Source organism: Mixophyes fleayi, chromosome 7, assembly GCF_038048845.1.
Source record: "Mixophyes fleayi isolate aMixFle1 chromosome 7, aMixFle1.hap1, whole genome shotgun sequence".
In the NCBI taxonomy this organism is placed as follows: Eukaryota; Metazoa; Chordata; class Amphibia; order Anura; family Limnodynastidae; genus Mixophyes; species Mixophyes fleayi.
Window position 1 is genome coordinate 76,637,140 of NC_134408.1, and position 25,629 is coordinate 76,662,768.

General features: G+C 43.6%; 1 protein-coding gene across 3 annotated transcripts in view; it reads right to left on the minus strand.

Moving 5' to 3' along the window:
* Nucleotides 1–25,629, minus strand: part of STAT1 (signal transducer and activator of transcription 1) — a 368,349-nt gene that overhangs the window by 246,517 nt on the left and 96,203 nt on the right. For all 3 annotated transcript variants that reach the window (XM_075179993.1, XM_075179994.1, XM_075179992.1), the window contains exons 12-13: nucleotides 13,505–13,564; nucleotides 5,715–5,744 (exon numbers count right to left, since the gene is read on the minus strand). In XM_075179993.1, coding sequence (XP_075036094.1) covers nucleotides 5,715–5,744; nucleotides 13,505–13,564 — 90 coding nt within the window. The remainder of the gene's footprint in view (nucleotides 1–5,714; nucleotides 5,745–13,504; nucleotides 13,565–25,629) is intronic.

Sequence of the window (25,629 nt, forward strand, 5' to 3'; positions counted from 1 at the left end):
TAGGCCAGGGGGGATCATCTACAGCAACCCTGATCATAAGGCAAGAGGTCAGGGGTACCAGCAAGGGGATACATTAGCAGTGAGATTTAATCAGAAGGACGAGGTTCTAGGTGCCGCTAAGGAGTCTAGTGGTGGCAGACGCAAAAGCCCCTCCTACTGCAGTTAGAGGGTGCATTTGGGAGAAAGAAAGGGGATGGTGGCAATGCAAGCCCAGCCTGTCCCCAGCAACACAACAGACAGGGTGGCATAGAAGTTCCATCCTGTCACACAAGCATTCTTTGATAATCCTAGATTTCCAATAGGATGTAATGTGACCTCCTTTGAATTGTGAAAGGAGAGAGGTATCAAATACCTGAATGATATCACTAAGAACTTCTCTGTCACTACATCTGATGACCTAAACACTAAATTCAATACATCGAATATAAATTTCTTTAGATTCTTGAAGCTGAGGAATTTACATTCCACCGTGAAATCCTACTTATGTGCCAGACCATTAACTTTTTTGAGTATCTTTCCCTAAAACAATCAACAATAGGTCTCATATCCCTTCTGTATTGTAAGCTTCAATTCACAGACACAGATATAAAAGACCCGTATGAATGAGCTTAAAAGGAGGATCTGGGAGAGACTCTAGACAAAGAGGACTGGGAGGAAATAAGAACAAATACTGATTCTAGTCTTAATTGTGTAAAGGTAAAAGAGAATGCATATAAAAGCCTGTATTGGAGGTACTTGGGCCTCACTAAGTTGAAAAAGATTTTCCCTGACTCATCCAGCAATGCTGGAGAGGCTACTCAATGGATGGCTCATTACTCCACTTATGGTGTCTGGCGTGAGACATAACAGCTGATGCCATCCAGAAGTGTCTGGAGATACCAGGAACCTGAAGAAACAGATAAGCCTCTACACATTTATCTATCTGGTACGCATATAAGCTTTTGGTGTTATATCACTGGGTCACCTTGATTATAAAGTACTATACCATCTCTAGTGATTCTGTTTATTTCACATGCTACTCCGATTTGGCACCTGTTATTTGGAGATTCCAAGACTTGGCATTGCTAATAAGGTGGTGAGAAGAGTTGTTCACTTGCTGATGTGCCTCTTATCTTACACCTATCTCGGGTACGCAAAATATTTACCACAATTTATTATTAGTAAATATTTCCAATAATACTGCACTATCAGGCGCCACTTTCTCCATTTTTCTTTAATAGGTTTCTGTTACTGGACTCACCACCTGGCTTTTTGGAGTTTTGGCAGCCATCCTATAAATAAGGAAGTGTTTTTTATTTTGGAACTATTTTATAGGTGGATAAGGATATGCTAGGTTGAGCGCCATATTGTTACCTTTTATTTTCTGACTTTTAATAAATACTTTTATTTATTTTAATACATTTATCCTTAATAAGGTAATGTTGTCCCTGTGATAACTAATTGCCAATTTTGCAACAGCAAATATTTCTCTGTATTGTAACAAACTTTAAATAGCTTGAACCAAGGTTGTGCCTGCTTTCATCTCAATGAAAAATTTTCACAAGCTGTAGAGTCATATTGTGTATTTACAGCTTTGTTTATGGCTATGGGAAGAGCAATCATGTATCTGCCAACCAGAGAATTGCAGGCCTAATGTAACAAACAGATTAGGTGGAAATGAAAAGAAAACTGCATTATGGTTAATACTGAGTGTTTTTTAAATGTCTGCATGTTTGTTTACAAGTTAAAATCGCAAGTTAAATGTGTGTTTGCAATTTTTTAAATATTGGTCTATTTTTTTCTACAAAGACCCATTTATGTTTCTTAGGTCTTAGGGGCGAAAAGGTAAAGTAATGTGGATGCAGCTGTAATCCCTGTTGAAGGGGTGTCTGAACCCTTCAGTTAATATTCAGATAAAATTTGCAAATTAGGAACATAGGCAAAGTTGGGAAAAAGGATACAGACAAGGGTCCTGGAAGGGATTGTGAGACCTAAAGTATCTTAACCTAAACTGTGTCACCGCAGTTACTGGTGTTAATAACTTACACACATTTCCACTGCTCCACAGTCCAGTGTCATGTGCTTTACACCACTCCATCCGACACTAGACATAAGGTTAGCATATACTCTCAAAGGCTTCAAGCGTGCCCTTAAGACTCATTTCTTTATTCAAGTCTATCAGTCCTCCTAACTCTCTTGTCCTGGCTCTCTCCCCTAGTTAGTACCACCCTTTATGTGTCTCCCCCTTCCCTTTAGGTTGTTAGCTCTCATGAGCAGGGCCCTCTTTCCTTGTGTGCTCCTTCTACTGTTCCTTCACACTCTGTACCTCTTGGCCTGCTTCGCTAGCCCTGTTTTCCCTGTTTTATTAAGCTTCGGCCTTCTTGCTGATTTCTACCATCCCTTTCACTATCTGTCAGATATAATCTGATTTGCTTTACCCTGTCACCTGTGTTTGTATATATTTGTGTATCATGCTATGTCTTGGTTCTGTTTTCTGTATATGTAATGTACGGCGCTGTGGACCCTTTGTGGCGCCTTATAAGTCAAAGATGTCAAAGATAATAATAATAATAATAATAATAATAATAATAATAATATGAGGCTTGCATGCAGCTGCTCGGCCATGGAAACCTATTCCATTAAGATCCCGCAGTACGTTTTTTGTGCTTACATTAATGCCAGTGAAGGTTCGGAACCCTTCAGCTATGGAATCCACAAGGCACTGGCGACTTTTACGCACCAAACACCTTAGCAGCCGTTGACCCCGCTCTGTGATTTTACGTGGTTTTCCACTTTGTGGCTGAGTTGCTGTTGTTCCTAAATGTTTCCACTTTCTAATAATATCACTTACAGTTGACCGTGGAATATCCAGCAGGGATGAAAGATCACAAACTTTCTTATTGCAAGCAAAGTTGGCATCCTATTACAGTAGCACGCTTGAAGTCACTGAGCTCTTCAAAACTACCTATTTTATAGCACAAATGTTTGCAAATGGAAACTGCATGGCTAGGTGCCTGCTCTGGACTACAGGGCGCAATGTGTGAAAGCGAAAGTATACAGAGGGGAACAGACATGTAATCAGTTTCCCTCTATTACAGACATGGCAGATCAGCAACAGGTAGGTGGAGAATGAGGGAAGGATTAATATAACTAGTAGAAATTAATATTGAGGGGGGTAAGCATGATAATTGGAAGTTGATTATGAGGGTGAGGGGGTTAAAGATCTTAATGGGGTCCTTTTGCTGAGGCAGTGGGAAGTAATGTTTAAATGGGAAACTCTGTCTAGGGCACAGAGTTCCTTGCAACAGACATGCATAAAGAACACAAAATGCATGCACAAACATTACACTGGTTTGACAAATGCAATTTGAAAAACTGACCAAAAATGAAAATTGTACAATTTTCATGTAATTTTAACATGGCAGAAATACATGTAGACAGCATTCCATAAAACATTTAAGTAAATATAGTCTAAAAACCAAATAAACATAAGTGCATCTAAAATATTGAGTTAAGTGCAGCTTAGGTTTGAGACCCCTAGCGCAGACTGGGGGCCTTCTTGTTTAAGTTTATAATTATAAGCAGGGGCGGATTGGGAACATGAAGTGGCCCTGGAAAAAAAAATCTGGAAGTGGCCTCATGTGGGCGGGACCAAATCAAGTGTAGGCAGGGCAAACACAAAAAGAGGCGGGATTAATACAAAGTTGATTATGCCATCAAAAGGCTGAATATTGCTAGACTGCCCATTACATACCACCGTTGTCCCAACATTCCCACTCATGGGACAGAGCCCTAAATAAGGACTGTCCCGCTAAAACATTTTCATGTTTATTTAATAACATGTTGCAGAGGAACTGCCAATATAGAAATATACAGTTGGCAGACTGTCCTGCTCTCTCCTACCTGTTCTTGTTGCTTTCCCTACCTGTGGTTGCTGGTTTCTCTGGATCAGTTGCCACTTTTCTGGATCCTGGAATGTTGGGGGCCCTATTTGGAAAAAAATAAGTACATGAAATATATAAAACTCCAACAAGCTTCGGTGTTAAATCAAAAGCACCCACATTTAATAAATAGGCTTCCCTCCAGCCCCAACATTTAAATGCTAGAATTCACATTTAATAAATAAACCTGTTTCCCTCCAAACAGCCCCAGCAATAAATTAACAGCATTTACATTTAATAAATATAACCATTTCCCATGACCGTGTCGGCATTAAATAATTCATATTTAATAAATAGCCCTCTTCCCAAACTCAGCCCCACATTCAATAGCCCCAAACCACCCCACCATTAAATTACAGGTCCTGTCACCTCACCTTAAATCAATAGACTCCACTAATAAATTAAATAGCACCCACCATTAAATAATTTGCTCCAACTTGCAGTCCACCATTAAATTACTAGCCTACCTCCCACCCAAATTAAAGTATAGAACGTCCACAGCTCCAGCAATAAATTAATAGCATTTATGTTTAATAAACCTATTTCCCGCAACCATCGCTGGCATCAAATAAATCAAATTCCATTTAATAAATAGACCTCATTCTTCCCAAACTCACCCCCACATTCAATTAATAGCCCCCAAACCATCCCTTCTTAAATAGTCCCCGCTATTAAATTAAATTGCCCCACCATCACTCCACAAACAAAATAGCACCCATTAGCCACCACCTACCTCACACCCATATTCAAATGCCACAAGCCCCCTTTGCCAAAACACTACATTGCCACAAGCCCCCCCTGCAGCTTACACACACACACACACACATTGTCAGCAGCCCTGCTGCCTTCACACATACACCTTGCAATCAGCCTCCCTGCTGCCTTCATTCACACACACATTGCCATCAGCCCTGCCTCCGCTCACATATACACACATTGGAATCAGCCCCCCTTCTGCTCACACACACACAGTAGAATCATCACCCTGCTGCTGCGCACATACACTCACAGGAATCGCCCCCCCCCTCCACTCACACACATTGAAATCAGCACCCCGCCGCTGCGCTCCGCTCACTTACCTTTCAGCTGCTTCCAAGCTGTGCTACTCTGCTCACATGGGACGGCACCTGTCACATGGTGCGCGTCCCATGTGATATCCACTTCTTGTCGGATAGGCCACAGGGGGGAGGGACAGGTCTCAGGATATCAGAAAAAAAAAAATCAAAGGAAAAAAAAGCCAAAACAGACAGGCGGCCTCATTAGGTCATCGGCCTACCGGTAAAGTTCCCGGTAAGGCCTATGACCAATCCGCCCCTGATTATAAGGATGTGGAGATGCATTCAACCACACCCCTTACAAATATGTTTAATTTCAACTTACAGGTATCTTTAAGATACAACTTTTATAAGGTATATTTTGCACGTCCCACAGGACTGGTGAAAGTGTTGATCATGGTGACCACATTTCTAGGCAAGATGTATTTAAATTCAAAGTTTCATGTTTCTTAAGAGACTGAAAATAAAGCTGCAGAAAAGGAAGTGTTTGGACAATTTTCACTTGTATGCAAAACACCCAATTTTATGATTAACTCTAAATCAAGTAATTTGTTTTACTTTAAAAAATGTTGGCTTTTGCCTAGTTAACATGATCCAGTTGCTCAATTTGTAGAGTCTTGTTCACGGACATCAGCTATGGACAGAAAAACTGCTGATATGATCATGTTCACCTAACAGTCCAACAGTCCTAAAACTACTTACACTTAAAAAATATTAATGGAAAACAGAAAGTACTCACCCCTTCACTGTGTTCTTCTCATTGACATCTCTAGAAGATAAAAAAGAGAAAATGATATATTCAAATGAAAATACAGTCAAATAACCAAAATAGGTTGAACTTGATGGACTGGTGTCTTTTTTTCAACCTCATCAACTATGTAACCACCTAGAGTGTAAAATGGCTAAATTATTAGCATGCAGTAGACCTGGCCTACAGTATGTCTGACTATCAAAATAGAATGTTCAATAATCCAAGAATCGTCAGGTGATTTTTGCATTCACCAGGGCATGATTATCCCACAGGCTGGCTAGGCCACAGTATAGGGTGGTAGGCTTTAAGCAGGGGTGGACAATGTTTGTAGGGTGCAAATTGTGTTAGGGAGAGGTATAAACTAAATTTCATTTGAAAATATACGACAAAAAGTTGTTCTCCATAGTAAAATGAAAACATGAATGAAAAATGTAGGTTTTAATCTTGAAGAATTCACACAGTAACGTATGAAAACAATAAGTCATTATTTGGCGGGGATGTGACAGGATGGACCGCCTATGCCAAACTGTCTGTTGTTGCTGGGAACCGACTGGGCTTACTTTGCCACCGTTCCTTTTCGTTATCCCAAAAGCGCCCTCTTGCCACAGTAGGAGGGGCTTACACGAGCTGCCACCACTGGACTCCTTACCGGCATCCAGTGCCGGGTTTCTTCTGGGTCATTGACACTGCTAGTGTACCCCGTTGCTAATGTACCTGGGCTGGTAACTCCGGACCTCTTACTATGGATCCGGGTTGCTGTGAATGGATCCCCCCTGGCCTATCACACTAACTAGGGCTGCATGGGTAGCAGGCAGAGCGGTGGTACTGGAAACGCTTGAGTCCAAACCGCTGAGACAGCCGGAGAACGGATTAGATTTAGGGTCTAATCTGTAGATCACAGGAATACAAAGATATTGAAGATGTTTCAAAGCAGGTCTTTGAAGCAAGATGTTTATTTGCTCTGACTGATTAGCGGTATCAGTGATCAAGTCAGATGTTGAACTCAGAAGAACAATACATTTCAGTGTACAAGTCAGAGCATTTATACCTTTCAGACACATGCTATTTTTAGCATCAAGATATACTCTATTTACACAAACATAAATTTACATGCATTGCAAAGCCACTAACATTTATACTTCGCTATGAAATTCTTAAAAACCTTGCTGTGATATCCTGCATCTTTGTTTGAGAGCAGGAAATGTAGCAGCACGTTTTAAATTAAACCTTCCTGTCTCCAAGTTAAACCTCACACATCAAAAGATCTAATTAACATGTGGCCTTTCATCAGACCGTTCGGAATACATATTCACACGGAACAACAAAAGGACCCACAACAAGCCAGTTTTCCACATCACAATACACAAGAGGCTTTGTAAACAAAGGCTCATTGTATCAGATATATACATCAGAAATAGGCATATCCTATAGCAAGGTTAAACAAGAAAAAAATTTTCTTCTCCTGGTCTCAGAGATAACAATTCCCGATGCCCCTCACCTTCACTCTCAATAGACCTTTATAAAAAGTCAAGTGGAGCCGAGTTTTGAAAATATGGGAACATAAACGTTTGCTTTGGGGATGAAGGAAGCTGATTTTAAATTAAGGATGTTTAGTTTTTACCCACTGCATATTAGCAGGTATGAATGTCGAGGAAATGCTGTGAGTGTACTAGCCAGGGTGCCCTGAACCCTTAACCAGGCCCTGGCATTCAGCTCACAGTTGTTCTACATTCAAACACAGAGAGCATGGTTAGCGATAAATATAAATTCCTTACCAAAAAGAGCAGGACAGGGAGGCACAAGTGAAGGCTTCAGTGGTCCATTCTTTTTCCGCAGGCGCACGCGAATGTTCCCAAAGAAGGAGCTCGGGGTTCACATAGAGCACTGAGTTTTCAGCACTTATCTCATACTTGTTATACTACTGCCGGCCTAAATGCATCAGTTACATGAACTTTGGGGAGCTGTTTTTGTAGAAAGTATCTCACAAATCATCAGTAGTAATCAACTAGCCCAAATAAAGTTGGGAGCTAGGTTTACTTTTCTGGCATGGGCCACTGCTGCTCAGTTTACACTTTTCTAGTTGTGGTTTCATCTGACCACAACCTACTACATGGTCTAAATGTTTGGCCTCTGTGATGGCAATCAAGGTAGGCAGCTTCATAATCAGCTTGGGGCTTCTGACCAGAAGCAGCACAGGTGAGGTACAAATGAGGTTTGAGGGACGGATGTCAATCAGGTGGAGATTAGAAGATAGAAGTGAGACTTGGAAGTAGGGTGCATTATCCAGGAGTAAGGTGGATGGAGTAAATGGGAGGCTTGGTTGGTTGGGGTGGGGTGATTGACACCGCACAAACTGGCCAATTGAATAGAGAAGAGAATTTTCCAAAAGATGCGGGGATCATTAATGTTATTGTACTATAGTTTGAACAGTTAGTTTGCAGCAACTGGACCCATTCCCCAATACACATTCACAGGGGGAAAATTTCAATATCTCAATATTCAATGTCCATGCCATGGCTTTATTAACCTGGATTTAGCGGGCATTCACTTTTTTGTTGAAAGGCAATCTTCATTAATGATAAATATGGTTTTACCCAGATATAGAGCAGTTTGTGTATCTAATGTATTGGACTTGAATTTTGTAATATTTTTATCACAATGTATTGCCTGGCTACTTTATTGAAATAAATTTACAGGCTACTAGCTATTTTTCACAAACATTTCCTTTTGCTGACATAAGAGACCACAGCAGAAATCTAACACAATAGCTTGTTTCTGTGGACTCCAATGCAACAGTAATAGAGAATGAGAAATTGATTTTATAAGGGTGTCTGATTTGCTGCTCTGCCTTGTGGGTGTCCATATCTTGTCTTTCAAAACAACAGAGCTGTTCTGCACACTTGGGTTTTGAATTGCAAAACAGTCCACTCTATCAGATCGATGAGCACCTCCTGGTTAACAAGGCATGGAGCCTTGGTTACCCAGTTGCATCAGGCAGCAATATAGTTATTCATCTATATCTTACCAGATTATACAGGTTCAATGTCCCTGTTTCCAAAGATGCCAGCTCTGGTAGGAAAGTCTTGCATGCAGCCAAGTCAGAAGATAACTTTCTCTAGCGGCAGTTCTGGAATTACCTCATGGTTATGCAGTCCCCCAAAGAGGATAAAAGAGAAAAGAGGATTTTTGTACCGTAAAATCCATTTCTCTTAATCAATATGGGAGACACTGTGGCCCCAACCCTTTTTCTTTACTCTATTTTTAATGTTGAGTGTTATTCTTCTATCCTATGGGATTAGTTAGTCCAAAAACTGAGGAGATATAGATAGTGGGTATAGAGTTAGGTGAGCTAGAACACAAACAACTTTGCAGTTTGAATAAGTGCCTACTGAAGCACAACACCCTCTATACTCTATGGTTAAGAAGTCTCTCTCTATTGGATTCAGATAAATGGATTTTACAGTAAGTACAAAAATTTTCTCTTTACTAATCTGAACAATTTCCATGTGATTTATTATTATTATTATTATTTATTTATAAGGCGTCACAAGGTTTCCGTAGCGCCGAACACAGTACAAACAATGGACAGTACAGGGAATAACAGTACAGAACAATAAACAACTAGTACCAAAACTTCAGAGGCTCCAGGCAAAGCAGATGTAATGGAGTAGGAGCAGAAGAGAAGGTAGAGAGACAGGAGGGAGAAGGGCCCTGCTCATAAGAGCTTACATCCTAAAGGGGGGGGGAACAGACAGCCGGCACAAAGGGAGTCAGAGGGGGGGGAGCAAGCGTGCACCCCAACAGAGGAGGAACAAGGGGATGGGAGCGAGCATGGAGAGAGGGTTAGGTGGAAGGCTGGTAGGCTTCAAGGAAGAGATGGGTTTTGAGTGCCTGTTTAAAGGAGCACAAGTTAGGGGACAAACGGATGGTGCGTGGGAGGTCATTCCAGTGGAGGGGGCAGCTCGGGAGAAGTCTTAAATTCTAGAGTGGGATGAGGTGATCAGAGTGGACGAGAGTAGACGGTCATTGGCCGAACGCAGGGACCGGGCGGGTGTGTGGATGGAGAGAAGGTTGGAGATATAGGGGGCAGTAGAGTGGGAGAGGGCCTTGTAGGTGAGGGTATGAAGTTTGAAAAGGATACGGTAGGGGAAGGGGAGCCAGTGAAGGGCAAGGCAGAGAGGTGAGGCAAAAGAGGAGCGGCGAGAAAGGAAGATGAGCCTCGCAGCTGCATTGAGTATAGAACGGAGGGGGGCGAGGCGAGAGCGGGGGAAGCCGGTGAGGAGAAGGTTGCAGTAGTCCAGCCTGGAGATGATAAGCGCATGGATAATGGTTTTGGTTGCTTCATGAGAAAGGAAGGGCCGGATGCGGGCGATATTGCGAAGTTGGAAGCGACAGGATTGGGCAAGGGATTGAATGTGGGGGGCAAAAGAGAGTGAGGAGTCGAGGGTGACGCCCAGGCAGCAGAGTTAGGGAACAGAGGAGATGGTGGAGTTATTAACAGTTATGGAGAGATCCAGATGGGATGAGGATTTAGATGGAGGGAAAACAATGAGTTCGGTTTTAGCGATGTTAATTTTAAGAAAGCGTGAGGACATCCAAGAAGAGATGGCAGAGAGGCAGTCAGATACACGAGAGAGGAGGGGGGGGGGAAAGATCAGGAGAAGAGATGTAAAGTTGAATATCATCAGCATATAGGTGATACTGAAGGCCGAATGAGGTGATGAGAGCACCGAGGGAGGAAGTGTAAAGTGAGAAGAGTAGAGGGCCAAGAACAGAGCCCTGAGGGACTCCAATTGGGAGGGCAGAGGGGGGGGGAGGATGAGCCGGAAATGGATACAGAAAAAGAACGGTTGACGAGGTATGAGGTGAACCATGTAAGGACAGAACCAATGAGGCCGAGAGAGTGAAGGGTCTGCAAGAGGAGGGGGTGGTCTACAGTGTCAAAGTCTGCAGATAGGTCTAGGAGGATGAGCAGGGAGAAGTGACCCCTGGGTTTAGCAGAGAGGAGATCATTAGTTACAGTGGTCAGGGCGGTTTCAGTAGAGTGGAGGGGGCGGAAACCAGATTGGAGGGGGTCAAGGAGAGAATAGTCAGAGAGGTGACGGGTGAGGCGACTGCAAACAATTCGCTCGAGAAGTTTGGAGGCGTAGGGGAGAAGAGAAATGGGGCGGTAGTTGGCGAGTGAGGTGGGGTCAAGATTAGGTTTTTTGAGAATAGGAGAGATAAGGGCATGTTTGAAGGTGGAGGGGACAGTGCCAGTGGAGAGAGACAGGTTAGTGAGGGTAGTTTTAGGGAGAGGGGAAGCAGGGGTAAAGGACAGATTGAAGGAGAGTAGATGGTGATCAGAGAGTGAAAAGGGAGAGTTGGAGAAGTCAGAGAGATCACATAGGTGAGAGAAGACAAGGTCAAGGGAGTGACCAAGGCAATGGGTGGGGGAGGAGATCCACTGAGTGAGGCCAAGGGAGGAAGAAAGGGCGAGAAGTTTAATGGAGGCGGGGTCGGAGGGGAGGCCGATAGGGATGTTAAAGTCACCCAGTATAATGGAGGGGAGGTCGGAGGAGAGGTAGTGGGGAAGCCAGGCAGCAAAGTTGTCCAGAAAGAGGGAAGTGGGGCCAGGGGGGGCGGTAAAGGACAGAGACACGAAGGTGAATGGGGGTGAAGAGGCGGATAGAATGGACCTCGAAGGAGGAGAAAGAGAGGGAAGGTTCAGGGGGAATAACCCGAAAGGTGCAGTTAGGGGAAAGGAGGAGACCCACTCCCCCACCTGGACGATCATCCGGTCTGGAGGAGTGGGTGAATGAAAGGCCACCATGGGAGAGAGCGGCGGGGGAAGCAGAGTCAGCAGCGGAGAGCCAGGTTTCGGTGATAGCAAGGAGGTTAAGAGAGTTGGAGATGAAGAGGTCATGGATAGCTGGCAGTTTGTTGCGGACAGATCTGGAGTTCCAGAGGGCACAGGAGAAGGGGAGGGGGGGATGAGGAGTGATGTGGAGGAGATTGGCAGGGTTGATGGAGCGAGGGGGAGTACTGGGGAAGGGGCGGGGAGGGGGGCTAGGGGAGAGGATGGGAATATGACAAGAGCACGGAGGCATGGTGGGAGACAGGTGACAAGGGGAGTGGAGGGGGAGAGAAAAGAGGTAGGAGGAGTCAGAGGTGTGGACAACAATAGGCAATCAATGGTGCAGCACAATGAATAAAAGTGCAGCAGGCTTGAAGTACAATGAATAAAAGTAATGGTAATAAAATGGTAATAGAATGAGTAACAGTAAAAGTAAAATAAAATAAAATAAAAATTAACGAGTAGTAAAATTCTAGTCAAAACAATTAGGTATTACTAGAGAAACAAGGACATGGTAAGATACAAAGCAAAGCAGAAGGTAGTGCAGAGAAACCAGTATGCAATGCTGAAGAACAATACCAGGCAGTCACAGGTAGCCAGATCAGGAGAGTCCACAGGAGCTGGTGCACTCAGACTCAGGATGGTGAGCTGGAACACAGGTGGAAAAGTTCCGGAGGGTCCAGAGGGGGTGCATAGGAGACCAGGAGATGGTCCAGAGAGACAGGGGGTCCATGAGAGCAGGGAGGGTCCAAGAATGCTTGGGTGCTGATTGAGGTAATTTAGCCAACCCAGGTAAATGAAGCAGAGACCCAGGGAGTGGAGAGCCTGGAGACTTCATGGAGGCAGCAGGGTGGAGAAGCCAACCATTAGAGACAGGAGAGGAGCGTCCAAGGGGGTAGGAGGAGGAAGGGAGCAACAATGGAGGACAGGAGCACGGAGAGTATTGGCAGGGTGGACAGGCTGTGGAGGTGAGGAGAATGGTGGCTGTAGTCGAGTCAGAGGAATTCCGCAGCAAGCAGACCGCAATGCAGGTCAGAGGAAGTCCGGAGTAACGCTGGAGCAGCAGTGAGGTCGTCCGGAGTAACGCTGGCCACGAAGCAGGGCAGACCGGAGCAATAAAGGAGCAGGACAATAGGCAGGGCAGGTCTGAGTAGCGTTGGAGCAGGTCCATAGGCCACGATGCAGGCACAGAGTAGCGGTGAGGTCATCCGGAGTAGCGCTGGCCACGAAGCAGGGCAGACCGGAGTAACGCTGGAGCAGAGGTGAGGTCCACGGGAACCGGAAGAGGCACACGAGGTGGGGAGGATCGGCACTCGAGTCCGGGGATCCGACCAGAAGTAGGCCACGTGGACCAGACAGCGGGAGGACCCAGGGAACCGCCAGAATGAAGTCCACAGGAGAGCTGTGCCCGATGGAAGACCACAGGAGAGGAGAGACGTGCCAGGAAGCCATGAAGATCGAGGGTGGAGGAGAGCCAGGTAAGAACTGTAGAGGCAGTTGGGCCAGGACCGGAGGCTCGAATGAGAAGACACTGCCAGAGGGCCCACACTACGTGAGGAGAGCAGCCGACAGGTGATGGGACTCGGCAGGCAGCGGTTCGGTGCCAGGGGGCAACTCCACAGGAATACGGAGCCCAGGTGCTGGGCTCCAGTGGAGCGCTCGCATGGCACGTCCGAGCAGGACGGAAGCCACGACTTATTTACTGACTTATGTATTTATCAGCTGCACTGTAATTGTTTTTCATTATTGTATTACATTCTGCTTTAACAATGTTGTACTTCTAACTTTTTTTTATTTAATTTTTTACTTGTATTCTTTATGCTGTACTCCATAAAACACATATTTTAGAAAATATATTGTACCAGGGAGTGATTACACAGAGTCAAAATGCTACCACTTAAAGTAACTTTGCTATATATTAAAATATTTAACATATACTTACTTATCGAACACTGCTCTTACTTTTAGCTGATAATTAAGCTCCTGTAGCTTGACCAAAAGTCTAAAACAAGAAAAAGATATTTAATGTGGTTACTGAATACATAAACAAACATTCAGGTGCAGTACGAGAGTTGAGCAGTGCTTAATTTTTAAAAATGTTAGAAATATATCTTTACCTTATAAATTTGTTTGGCAGAATAAAAAACAAAAAAACTTAGACAACACATATTACAGAAATTAGACCACAATTCAACCAGAACACACACATTTGGAAAATGCAATCCCTAAAAATCAATAAATCTGTAATTTTTAGCAGTTACCTAAAATACATAAACAAGCAGGCCTATCGCAAGTGATACATGCATAGGTGATAAATATCACACAAGCTTAAGATACTTGAACGGTCTGCCGATTTTCTTATTCTTTGGACAGTTTTACTACAATCAAGAGAAAGGAGTGGTTAAAAACTATGACAAGGTAATCAAAATGAAATTTATGTACTTCATTAGTTCGAGGTCTCATCTGGGCTTGTCTTTGACTCACAACTTGGCATGCTTGGAGATTGTTCTGGAATGGAATTATTTTATTCAACAATCTGAATACTAGCCAAAAGAAGTTGTTATTTAAGCAAGATATCTGTTTTAATCTTTAAGTTTTTCCAAACATGTCTAAAGACATCTAGTGCTATCTAGTTGCCTCTTAAAAAAACACATAAACTAAACATTTTCAAAATTAAGATGATTATATTAATTCTACAATATACTATCAAATGTATACTTTATTAACTTCATTCAACTATAATTATCTTCAACAAAAGGCTATCATCAAACGGCCCCCTATGGATGTAGTTTCTTTATATAGTGTATTTCACAAACAATCATTCCTCTATTAAAAGTCCCCATTCCCTTAATTTTATTAACAGGGCAGCAAATCACAGACCTAAGTGTAGGTCAGGCTTCTTAGTTAGCCTAGTTATCATCCTATTAAGGGTCACACATAACAAGACCTTGGTATAGAGGCATTTAAACTTCATCTGCTCAACTTTCGAATTTGTGAAAACTATTTTGCAGCAAGATACTACCCTATACCTCCTTAAATCCCCAAGTTAGATGGGCAGACCCGATATGAGAGAACTGCCCCAACTTCCAGGAAATTCTTTATTCACTGCAATGAGCTGGGGGCGGGAGATTTAAAAGGTGCTCTGAAGATCTGCAGTGATCACCTATCTATTGTCTGTGTTAAGTGCCCAAAGCCAACGAGGTATGCAGTGAATAAGAGCGAGTAACATAACAGCTCTCCTTATAGCAGCCCACACACCTCTCTCCTGTCTGCTTCGGAATCTGTATTTGGGGAGAACACAATGTTTTGAGAAGAGGGGGAGCGGATAACAGGAAAAGAGGGGGCACGGATGACATGGGGAGTGAATGGAGCGGAGGAAAGGGCAAAGATGTGCAGCAATAACCAGGCCCGGCGCTCCCATTAGGCAAGGTTAGGCAATTGCCTAGGGCGCCGGGCTCTCCAGGGCGCCTCGAAATTAAAAAAAAAATGACTATGTTCATTTAAAACGGAAATCCACGGGGAGGAGAGGAGGGAAGGGGCTATGAATCTTACCTGCATGAAGCTGCTCCTCTCTGAGCTGTCTCCTCCCCTCCGCTCACTGACAGTGACAGGCCGTGATGATGTCATCATCACGGCCCGACAGTGTCTGTGAGTGGAGGGGAGAAGACAGAGCAGAGAGGAGCAGCTTCATGCAGGTAAGTTAAAGAAAGACATGGGGAGCTAAGGGGAGGGAAGCGCAGCGCCAATTTTGACAGGGGGGCGCCGATTTTTAAAGTGGGGGGGGCGGCGCTGATTTTTAAAGGGGGGGCTCCAATTTTCACACTGTGCCTAGGGCGCCAAGGACCCTAGCACCGGCGCTGGCAATAACTCATTGTAAGCTACATGACTATCTGCTTTACTGAGCTTAGGGCTGCTGTGTAGACAGAGCACAGGCAAGGTAAAGAACTGTACTCACTACACACTGGGCAGAATGCTCAAAACAATCCAATCAAATACATATAATCTGTATAGGGAAGGATTGCGCGATACATCTGTAGCTAGAAGACTTATCCTCCTGGACGCTGCACTGAGGCTGTCCCATATATATATATATATATATATATATATATATATATATATATATATATATATATATATATATATATATATATATATATATATACACACACACACACACATATATATATATATATATATATATATATATATATATAATAAAACAAATAGGGAGGGGCGCCACATAGTATAATACTGTATATGATGACAATACAGAAGGTGTACCACAAGTCAGAATCTCAATCAACCAAGTGGGTATAGAGAAGATATATTTATATAACACTCAGATAGTAGGGGTGAATCAGTAGATTAGATGATCAATAGCACACTGGAACACCCACACATCACCAGTATATAGTGTGCGTACCAGAGAGAAAATCTTTAAGGCTTATCTGTAAATATAACCGATGCCTCCACAGATCAAGTTGAACCTTTTCATCCCTTGGGTATATATAGGGCGGATGCTTCACACAGTACTTATGGAGTCTGGAGCTGATACTTCATATATACTCAGTGGTATCCAGATTTATGGAAGGAAGAGAACTCACATAGTGTAATGCTGTATAGCAACACATGTATTTCACAAACAATGCAGATTTGCACTTACATGGATAATCATATAACAGGCTTATCTGGGTATCTTTTGGTGTGACCATCACGATTAAAACACTCTCTGGAGCAAAGCATTCGGGGCATACCTCCAAACAGCAGGAGGAAAAGTCACCAAAATCCCTCAAGACAAATCCTCAACGCGTTTCGTCTTATAAAAAGACTTCCTCAGGAGGTATGATAATATGTGACTCTCCCGGTCACCGATTTAAATAGAGTGCGCTACGCCATCTTACACATCTGCACAAGTGGCGTCTTTCAGCGTTCAGCATCAGAACGTCTGAACAGCGTTGATCATGTGATCTGGACTTCAACAAACTTAACTGAACGCACAAATTGAAACATAATATGATGTACATACGTCGCTAAGCGACAAATAGGCTGTCAACTTTTAAGTTGAGTGTATAACTTTCTTGTCCTGGCTCTCTCCCCTAGTTAGTACCCCCATTTATGTGTCTCCCCCTCCCTCTAGGTTGTTAGCTCTCATGAGCAGGGCCCTCTTTCCTTGTGTGCTCCTTCTACAGTTCCTTCACCCCCTGTACCTCTTGGCCTGCTTCGCTAGCCCTGTTATCCCTGTTTTATTAATCTTCGGCCTTCTTCTTGCTGATTTCTACTATCCCTTTCTCTGTCAGATATAATCTGATTTGCTTTACCCTGTCACCTGTGTTTGTATATATTTGTATCATGTTGTGTCTTGGTTGTGTTTTCTGTATATGAAATGTACGGCGCTGCGGACCCTTTGTGGCGCCTTATAAGTCAAAGATAATAATAATAATAATATGTGCAAAAATAGGTATACCAAGATAAATACAGTAGTGCAGTAATGCAGTAAATGAGTAAATAACAATAAAATTAGAATTACATATCAGAAATATATGATGACGTTATATAAGAATATATATATTAAAAAACACATAAAAATATGCATAAATGTAAGAACATGTAAACCATGAATATATAAGAGCATAAAAACATAAAAAATATAGGAACATAAAACTCAACAGTAATTGATCATAAGGAAATAAAATAATTAACCATCAATAATATGAATATCATAAACCAAGGGCTAATAAATAGGGCATATATGACTCAAGCAACCCATTTGGGATTATAAAGCTCAATATACAACTAATCTGGTCTCTATAAAAAAGGGGCTATTTCATAGTTATCAGTGTGCCCAATGTATAGATCCAAAACATCTCTCTTTGAGAGAGAAGTTTTTGCAGGTCTCCACCTCTGTCCCCCAGTTCAACATGTTCTAATGCCATAAACTTTAAAAATTGGGGATCCGAATGATGGACTTCTTTAAAGTGTTGTGAAACAGCATGACTGGTTACTTGATTCTTAATATTTCTTATATGCTCCTGAATTCGGATTTTTAACGCTCTTTTTGTCTTGCCTACATATTTGTAGCCGCAAGAGCATTCCAAAAAGTATATGACTGATGTGGACAAACAATTCATTAATTGTTTAACTTTGAAATTCTTGGTGTTATTATAGTTAAAAAACACTTTATTCATAGGAGCTGTGTATTTACAAATGTTGCACTGGTTACGTCTAATGCTTCCTTTCATGTCTAAGAAAGTGGAAGAATTCTTAGTGGAAGTGGTACATTTCAAAGGACTCGGGGCCAATATATCTTTCAAGTTAAGATTCTTCTGGAAAATAATTTTGGGCGTTCTAGGAAGGATATCATATAAAATAGGGTCCTTTCTTAAGACATTCCAGCGTTTGGACAGAGCTAGTCTAATTGTGTTTTCTCCACTGCAATACGTGGTGATAAATGAAACATTATCATTCTTAGTGTTCTTCTTCGAATAGAATAAAAGATCTTGTCTATTAAGACATTCTGTTTTTGCTATAGCGTTATCTAACAATTCCTTAGGGTACCCTCTCTTATGGAATCTATCAGAGTAGGTATTAAGTTGCTCTTTATAATGAGTAGTTTCACTGCAATTGCTCTTAATACAATAAGATTGGGAATAAGGGGTGTTAGTCTTCCATTTCTTAGCGTGGGAGCTACATACATATATACACACACATATACATACACACACATACATATATATATATATATATATATATATATATATATATATATATATATATATATATATTGTGGCAAGAGCCCGCTACTGCAGAAGCACACTCGTACAACTTCTTCCTTTTTATGGTTCTTTATTGTCAGGATGGTAATAATGTTTTGACACCGTATACTTGAACAGCAATTATGGAGACCCTCAACGCTTACTATACATAGTCCAGCTCTCTGTCCAGATCAGCCAGCTAGCCCAGCGTTGATCTCAGTGAACAATGAAACAAGCAGGGTTTTATACCTGACACTCCTCCCACAGGCCTAGCTTGATGGACAGGTGACACACTCACCTTCTCTTTAAAAGGAAACGTCCATCCCTGTGTCTGTTTAGACTATCAGACCCACCCTGTTTGTTTGCTGAGAGGTAGCAGCTTTTAAATCATGTAAGCAAACCAATTTTAAACTACACATATGTTTTTACCTGGTTTAATCTCCACCTAGGTACATAACTGTGACAATGTTTTACTCTACTTCCCTGCGTTATCTGCAGATTGCCAGCTAAATGCCTCCTTTTGTTACATATCCCTCCCCCTAGCGTCTCCAAGTAGGGGGACGCGGACTTCACGAGGAGCGCATATTTTCGTGACAACGCATCTGCATTTTTGTGTCGAATCCCAGGCCTATGTTCTACTGAGAACTTGAAAGGTTGTAGTGCCAAGAACCAGCGGGTTACCTTGGCATTTACCTCCCGGTTGTTCTGCATCCATCTTAATGGTGCATGGTCTGTTATTAGGGTGAACTCTCTGCCTAGGAGATAATAGCGCAGAGCTTCTGTAGCCCATTTTATGGCGAGACATTCTTTCTCCACAGTGGCATATTTTTGTTCCCTTGGAAGCAGCTTATGACTTAGGTACAGGACAGGATTTTCTACTCCATTCTTCTCCTGTGACAAGACTGCACCTAAGCCAACACCAGAAGCATCAGTTTGGAGGAAGAACTTCCGGGTAAAATCTGGTGCTTGTAGAACTGGAGAGGAACAAAGAGCTAACCGAAGATCAGACCAGGCGGTTTCTGCAGATTCAGACCAGGTTAATCTATCTGGACAACTTTTTTTTAACATGTCCGTAAGTGGAGCAGCTCTAGTGGCGAAGTGGCTTACAAACCGCCTGTAGTAACCTACTAAGCCTAAAAAGGTTCTTAACTGTGACTTTTTCTCTAGTCTTGTCCAATTTTTGACTGCCTCCACTTTGTCTAGCTGGGGTTTTACATGCCTTCGACCAACAATGTACCCCAAATATTTGACTTCTCTCATGGCTATGGCACATTTCTCTGGGTTAGCTGTTAACCCTGCGGACCGTAATGAAGCTAAGACTGCCTCAACTTTGGCTAAATGTGATCCCCAGTCTGGGGTATAAATCACTATATTGTCCAAGTAAGCAGCTGCATAAGCTGTGTGAGGTCGTAGCAATTTATTCATAGCCCTTTGGAAGGTGGCAGGTGCCCCATGCAACAAAAGGGTAGGACTTTATATTGATAGAGACCATCAGGGGTGGAAAATGCAGTCTTTGGCTTGGCCGTGGAAGTCAGGGGAACTTGCCAATAACCCTTTGTTAGATCAAGGGTTGTTAAATAATTGCTACCAGCAAGATTTTCCACTAGTTCATCCACACTGGCATCGGATAGGCATCAAACTGCGAAATACTGTTTAGGATCCTAAAGTCATTGCAGAACCTAATTGTCCCATTGGGTTTCGGGACAAGCACAATGGGACTATTCCATTCACTAGTAGACTCTTCAATTACATCTAACTGGAGCATCTTCTCGACCTCCTTACTCACGTCCACCCGTCTGGCTTCTGGAATACGATATGGCTTCTGCTTGACAATGACTCCTGGTGCAGTGACAATGTTGTGTTCAATTAAGGTAGTGCGCCCAGGAATGGAAGAGAAGACATCCCTGTTCCGGCGAATCATTTCTTCAGTCTGTTGTCTCTGCTGAATGGACAAGGCTGGCTCTATGGGTACTTCAGACTTTTCAATGGCAGTACTCACTACCTGAGGAGAGGTTTCCTCATCATGCCAGGGTTTAAGGAGGTTCACATGATATATTTGCTCCTCCCTTCTTCTACCTAACTGGCGGACTCTGTAATTGACAGGACCGACAGCCTCTAGAACTTCATATGGACCCTGCCAATGGGCGAAATGTTTGCTTTCCTGGGTAGGAATCAGGACTAGGACCTTGTCCCCAGGCTTGAAAGATCGTACCACAGCACTTTTTTCATAACTTTTCTTCTGTCGTTTCTAAGCCTCTTTTACATGTTGCTGCACAATGGGCCCTATCTTTCCTAGCCTCTCATACATTTGGGACACAAATTGTACCAGATTTGGCTCCCTGGAACCTTGCTGCTCCCAACCTTCTTTTAACATATCTAAGATACCCCTGGGCTGTCTCCCAAACAATAACTCAAAGGGACTAAACCCTGTTGAAGCTTGAGGTACCTCACGGATGGCAAACATCAAATAGGGAATAAGAGTGTCCCAATCTTTTTTCTCTTGAGCCACTGCTTTCCTGAGCATGTGCTTTAATGTGCGGTTAAAGCGTTCCACCAAGCCATCTGTTTGTGGATGGTATACAGAGGTGTGAAGCGCCGTAACCCCTAGCAACTGGCACATGTCCTTCATCAGTTTAGACATGAATGGAGTACCCTGGTCTGTGAGAATTTCTTTGGGTATTCCCAAGCGTGTAAACATCAATACCAGTTCTTTAGCTATGGTGCTGGACTTTATGTTTCGTAGGGGAAGCGCCACTGGATACCTGGTTGCATAATCAAGCAACATTAGTATATACTGGTGCCCACGTGCTGATTTTTCCAGTGGCCCCACAAGGTCCATAGCTATCCGTTCAAAGGGAACTTGTACTATTGGTATTGGAATGAGATGTGCCCTGTACATGGGTTTGGGACAGGTTCTCTGACAAATGGGACAGGACCGGCAATACTTTTTCACTGCCATGTGTACACCGGGCCAGTAAAACCTAAGCAGAACTCGTTCCCGTGTTTTATCCTCCCCTAGGTGTCCCCCACAGACATGTGTATGTGCTGCTTTTAACACTAGGGGAACATGGACCTGAGGAACCATTAATTGTTCTACTTTTTCCCCCTGCACAGTAGCAACTCTATACAAGAACTTATTTTTAACAATAAAATATGGTATACCTTCTGCAGGCTGGGCGGCTTTCGCTACCCCATTTACCTCAGTCACACTTTTAAAGGCATGTTCCAAAGTTGCATCATTAAGTTGGTCTCGAGCAAAGTCCTGCAGAGGAAACAAAATTGGTATTGCGGACCAGTCCGTATCCTCACTGACATGCAGGTTGGGCTCATCTGCGACATCACCGACCAATGCTAGTTTGGACTGTCCATGTTTCCCCACAGGTGGATGCTTTTGTGGAACTCCTGCTGTGACTCCCAGAATGGCATTCCGGTTTGGCGGTTCCCAAAGATCGATTTCCAGATGTTGTAGATTCTTAGGCGGTTCCTTTAAGACTGGGCTTCTGTCCATTGCATCAGTTGCCGGCATGTCCGGCCGGATCCGCTCACCAAGGACATCATTAAACAGTGGGAAGTCTCGCCCCAAAATGAGTGGATATGGGAGTTTAGGTGCTATGGCAGCTACCACCATAACAGTTTTGTCTTTGATTGTGACTGGTAGTATTGTTCTTTCATACTCCTCTGTCGTGCCATGTACGCAAAGAACCATCACCTTGGGCAATCGAGAAGTTATGGTTTCAGGTAAGGCGGAGCTGGAAACGAATGAGAGTTCACTCCCTGAGTCAACCTGTCACGGGCACTAGGAGTCTTTACCCAGGGATCACCAGGTGATGGACTTACCAGAGCAGTATAGATGGTAATATAGTACTCAGGTAGCGGGGTGATCACGGAACAGGAGACAGCAGATGGTAGAGAATTCTCGTGGAAAGTCTATGACTAGCAGCACTGGTAATATATAGGTAGTAGTACACAAGGAACTGAATGGACAAAGGAAACGTGAGGGTAGTCAGTGGTCTGCGGTAGCAAGTTGTACCACTGCTATAGTGAAAGGATACTGGAACAGGTGACTCAGGAAACAGGGAACAGTGGTCTGCCTCTAGCAAGTTGTACCACTGAATATATATGTGAGGAGAAGCACGGGGAGAGAAATGCAATGCAGAGTATACATGGGCACACTGAACTTGATCCCACGATGATATGCACAATATAGTAATGACTGAACAGCACTGCACAATAATACAAAGTCACAGGAACTATCCGGGCAAAAGGTAACACAGTCAAATGATGGCAATAGTCTCAGCGGATAGTAAACTCCAGAGGAGAACAAGTCAGTCCAGCAAGATATGCAATACACCAGCACAGTCAATGAGAAGTATGCATACCGTGGTTCAGGAGCAGGCTGTCAGACAGGAGTGCAGAGATACCTGAACAGCTGGAGGCCGGCAGGATGCGAAGTCCCAGGAGGGTAGAAGCGGTAATCAAGTAGGTGCAGCGCACAGGTAGGTAGACCAGCAGAGATGGAAACAAATACTCAGGAAGCAGTAGTATATAGAACTGGACACCTGGAGAACACTGAAGAGTAGAGATGGTCTAGACGAGATGAAAGCAGCGAGGCGTTGATCCGATGCAGACTGACGAGTTGACACAGGCAGGAACACTGTAGAAGCACGGAGAGCGGATCAGCTGGCTGCAGACACGAGTAGAACTGAAGGGTAGCGGCAAGCAGGACACTGCAGGTACACGGAGGTAGCGGATAGGAATCAGCAGGTGCAGTCACGATGAAACACGGGAGAGTTGAGATGAGCTGGAACTGTTGAGCACTGAGGCAGCGGATAGGAATCAGCTGGTGCAGTCTCGATGAAACACAGGAGAGTTGAAGTGAGCTGATAACTGTAGTGCACGGAGGCAGTGGATAGGAATCAGCTAATACAGTCACGATGAAACACAGGAGAGTTGAAGTGAGTTGATAACTGTAGTGCACGGAGGCAGCGGATAGGAATCAGCTAATACAGTCACGATGAAACACAGGAGAGTTGAAGTGAGTTGATAACTGTAGTGCACGGAGGCAGCGGATAGAAATCAGCTAATACAGTCACGATGAAACACAGGAGAGTTGAAGTGAGTTGATAACTGTAGTGCACGGAGGCAGCGGATAGGAATCAGCTAATACAGTCACGATGAAACACAGGAGAGTTGAAGTGAGTTGATAACTGTAGTGCACGGAGGCAGCGGATAGGAATCAGCTAATACAGTCACGATGAAACACAGGAGAGTTGAAGTGGTCTCGAAACCACAGAAGAGTTGAAGTGGTCTGGAAACCACAGGAGAGTTGAAGTGGTCTGGAAACCACAGGAATCAGCTGAGCTGAATACACGAGGAAACACAGGAACATCTTCAGAGGCTCATGGGGAATGAGACTCCAAGATCAGGCCACGAGGTATGGAACTCAGGTGCTTTAAATAGGGAGTGTTGCCTGATCAGCCAATTAACTAAAAAGAACACGTACTGAAGGTTTGAAAGGGCTGCGCATGCGCAGACCCTCAGGATGGTGGACGGCCACGGTTCCTAAACACACGGGAAGAAGCACTCACAGTCTGGTGAGTGACACAACCAAGGCCAGAACCAGGTTTTGGTTGATTAGCACAGTCACCCGGAACAAACAAGGACTTCCTGATGTGGGACTCATGGTAAAACAGCTTGGAAATGCAGGCCCAATATGTGCCACGGAACAGTCCATGGGTTCCGGTAGTTTAGGACACTCTGCCTTAAAGTGGCCTGGCTCACCACATTCAAAACACTTCAGATTAGACAGCTTTGCACCTGGCCCTCTGTCCGTAGCAGTTTTGCCATTGGGCCCTGTAGCAAGGACTGTCAAACCTGGCTTTTGGCGCGGCCACGGCTTTGGCACAAATGCAGGTTCTTTAGTCATTTGCTGTAGCACACAAAACCCTTTCTACCACAGTGGCAAGCTCTTCGTAAGTTTGTGGGTCTGATTGCAGCACCCACCTTTGCAAATTGCGGTTCAGCCCCCGGATGCAGTGATCTATCGCCAGAACTTCAATAATCCGAGAAGGCGAATTCTCCTCAGGCTGCAGCCATTTCTTTAAAATTTTAGAAAGCTCAGCAACTTGCGCTCTGACCGGTTTTTCTTTATCATAGCGCCATTGGTGATAGCGCTGGGCTCGGCCTGGCCCGGAAACTCCAATGCGAGCCAATATCTCAGACTTTAGGCACGAATAATCAGAGGCCCGTTCCTCATCTAGATCCATATAAGCTCGCTGAGCTTCACCAGTCAGGTATGGCGCCAGTCTCTCAGCCCAATCTTTAGGAGGCCATTTTGCCCTTTTTGCAAGTCTCTCAAAGGACACCAGATACGCTTCTATGTCATCACCTGGTGACATTTTCAGGAGTACAGGACCAGGTGGTTTATTTCTGTCATGCCTCACCTGGCTTAACTCTTCTCTTAAGAGCCTTGTGTTTTCCATCTGTGCCTCGGTGACTTGTAGCATCTGAGCTTGCTGCTGTTGCTGCGTAGCGGCCACATTCATGAGGGTTCTCAGTACTTCCTCCATGTTGACGTCTGTGCGGGTTGGGTAGCGGAAACTTGCTTCCCGGAGTATCCCACTCCTGACACCACTTGTGGCATGAGCCCGCTACTGCAGAAGCACACGCGTACAACTTCTTCCTTTTTATGGTTCTTTATTGTCAGGATGGTAATAATGTTTTGACACCGTATACTTGCACAGCAATTATGGAGACCCTCAACGCTTACTATACATAGTCCAGCTCTCTGTCCAGATCAGCCAGCTAGCCCAGTGTTGATCTACATGAACAATGAAACAAGCAGGGTTTTATACCTGACACTCCTCCCACAGGCCTAGCTTGATGGACAGGTGACACACTCACCTTCTCTTTAAAAAGAAACGCCCATCCCTGGCTCTGTTTAGACTATCAGACCCACCCTGTCTGTTTGCTGAGAGGAAGCAGATTTTAAATCATGTAAGTAAACCAATTTGAAACTACACATGTTTTTACCTGGTTTAATCTCCACCTAGGTACATAACTGTGCCAATGTTTTACTCTAATTCCCTGCTTTATCTGCATATTGCCAGCTAAATGCCTCCTTTTGTTACAATATATATACACATATATATATATATATATATATATATATATATATATATATATATATATATACACACATATATATACACACACACACACATATATATACACACATATACATATATAGTGGTTGGTGGTTGAGGCCTGGGCTATGGCCCAAATGCATGACAAGAACCTTTTTAACACCTTAAGT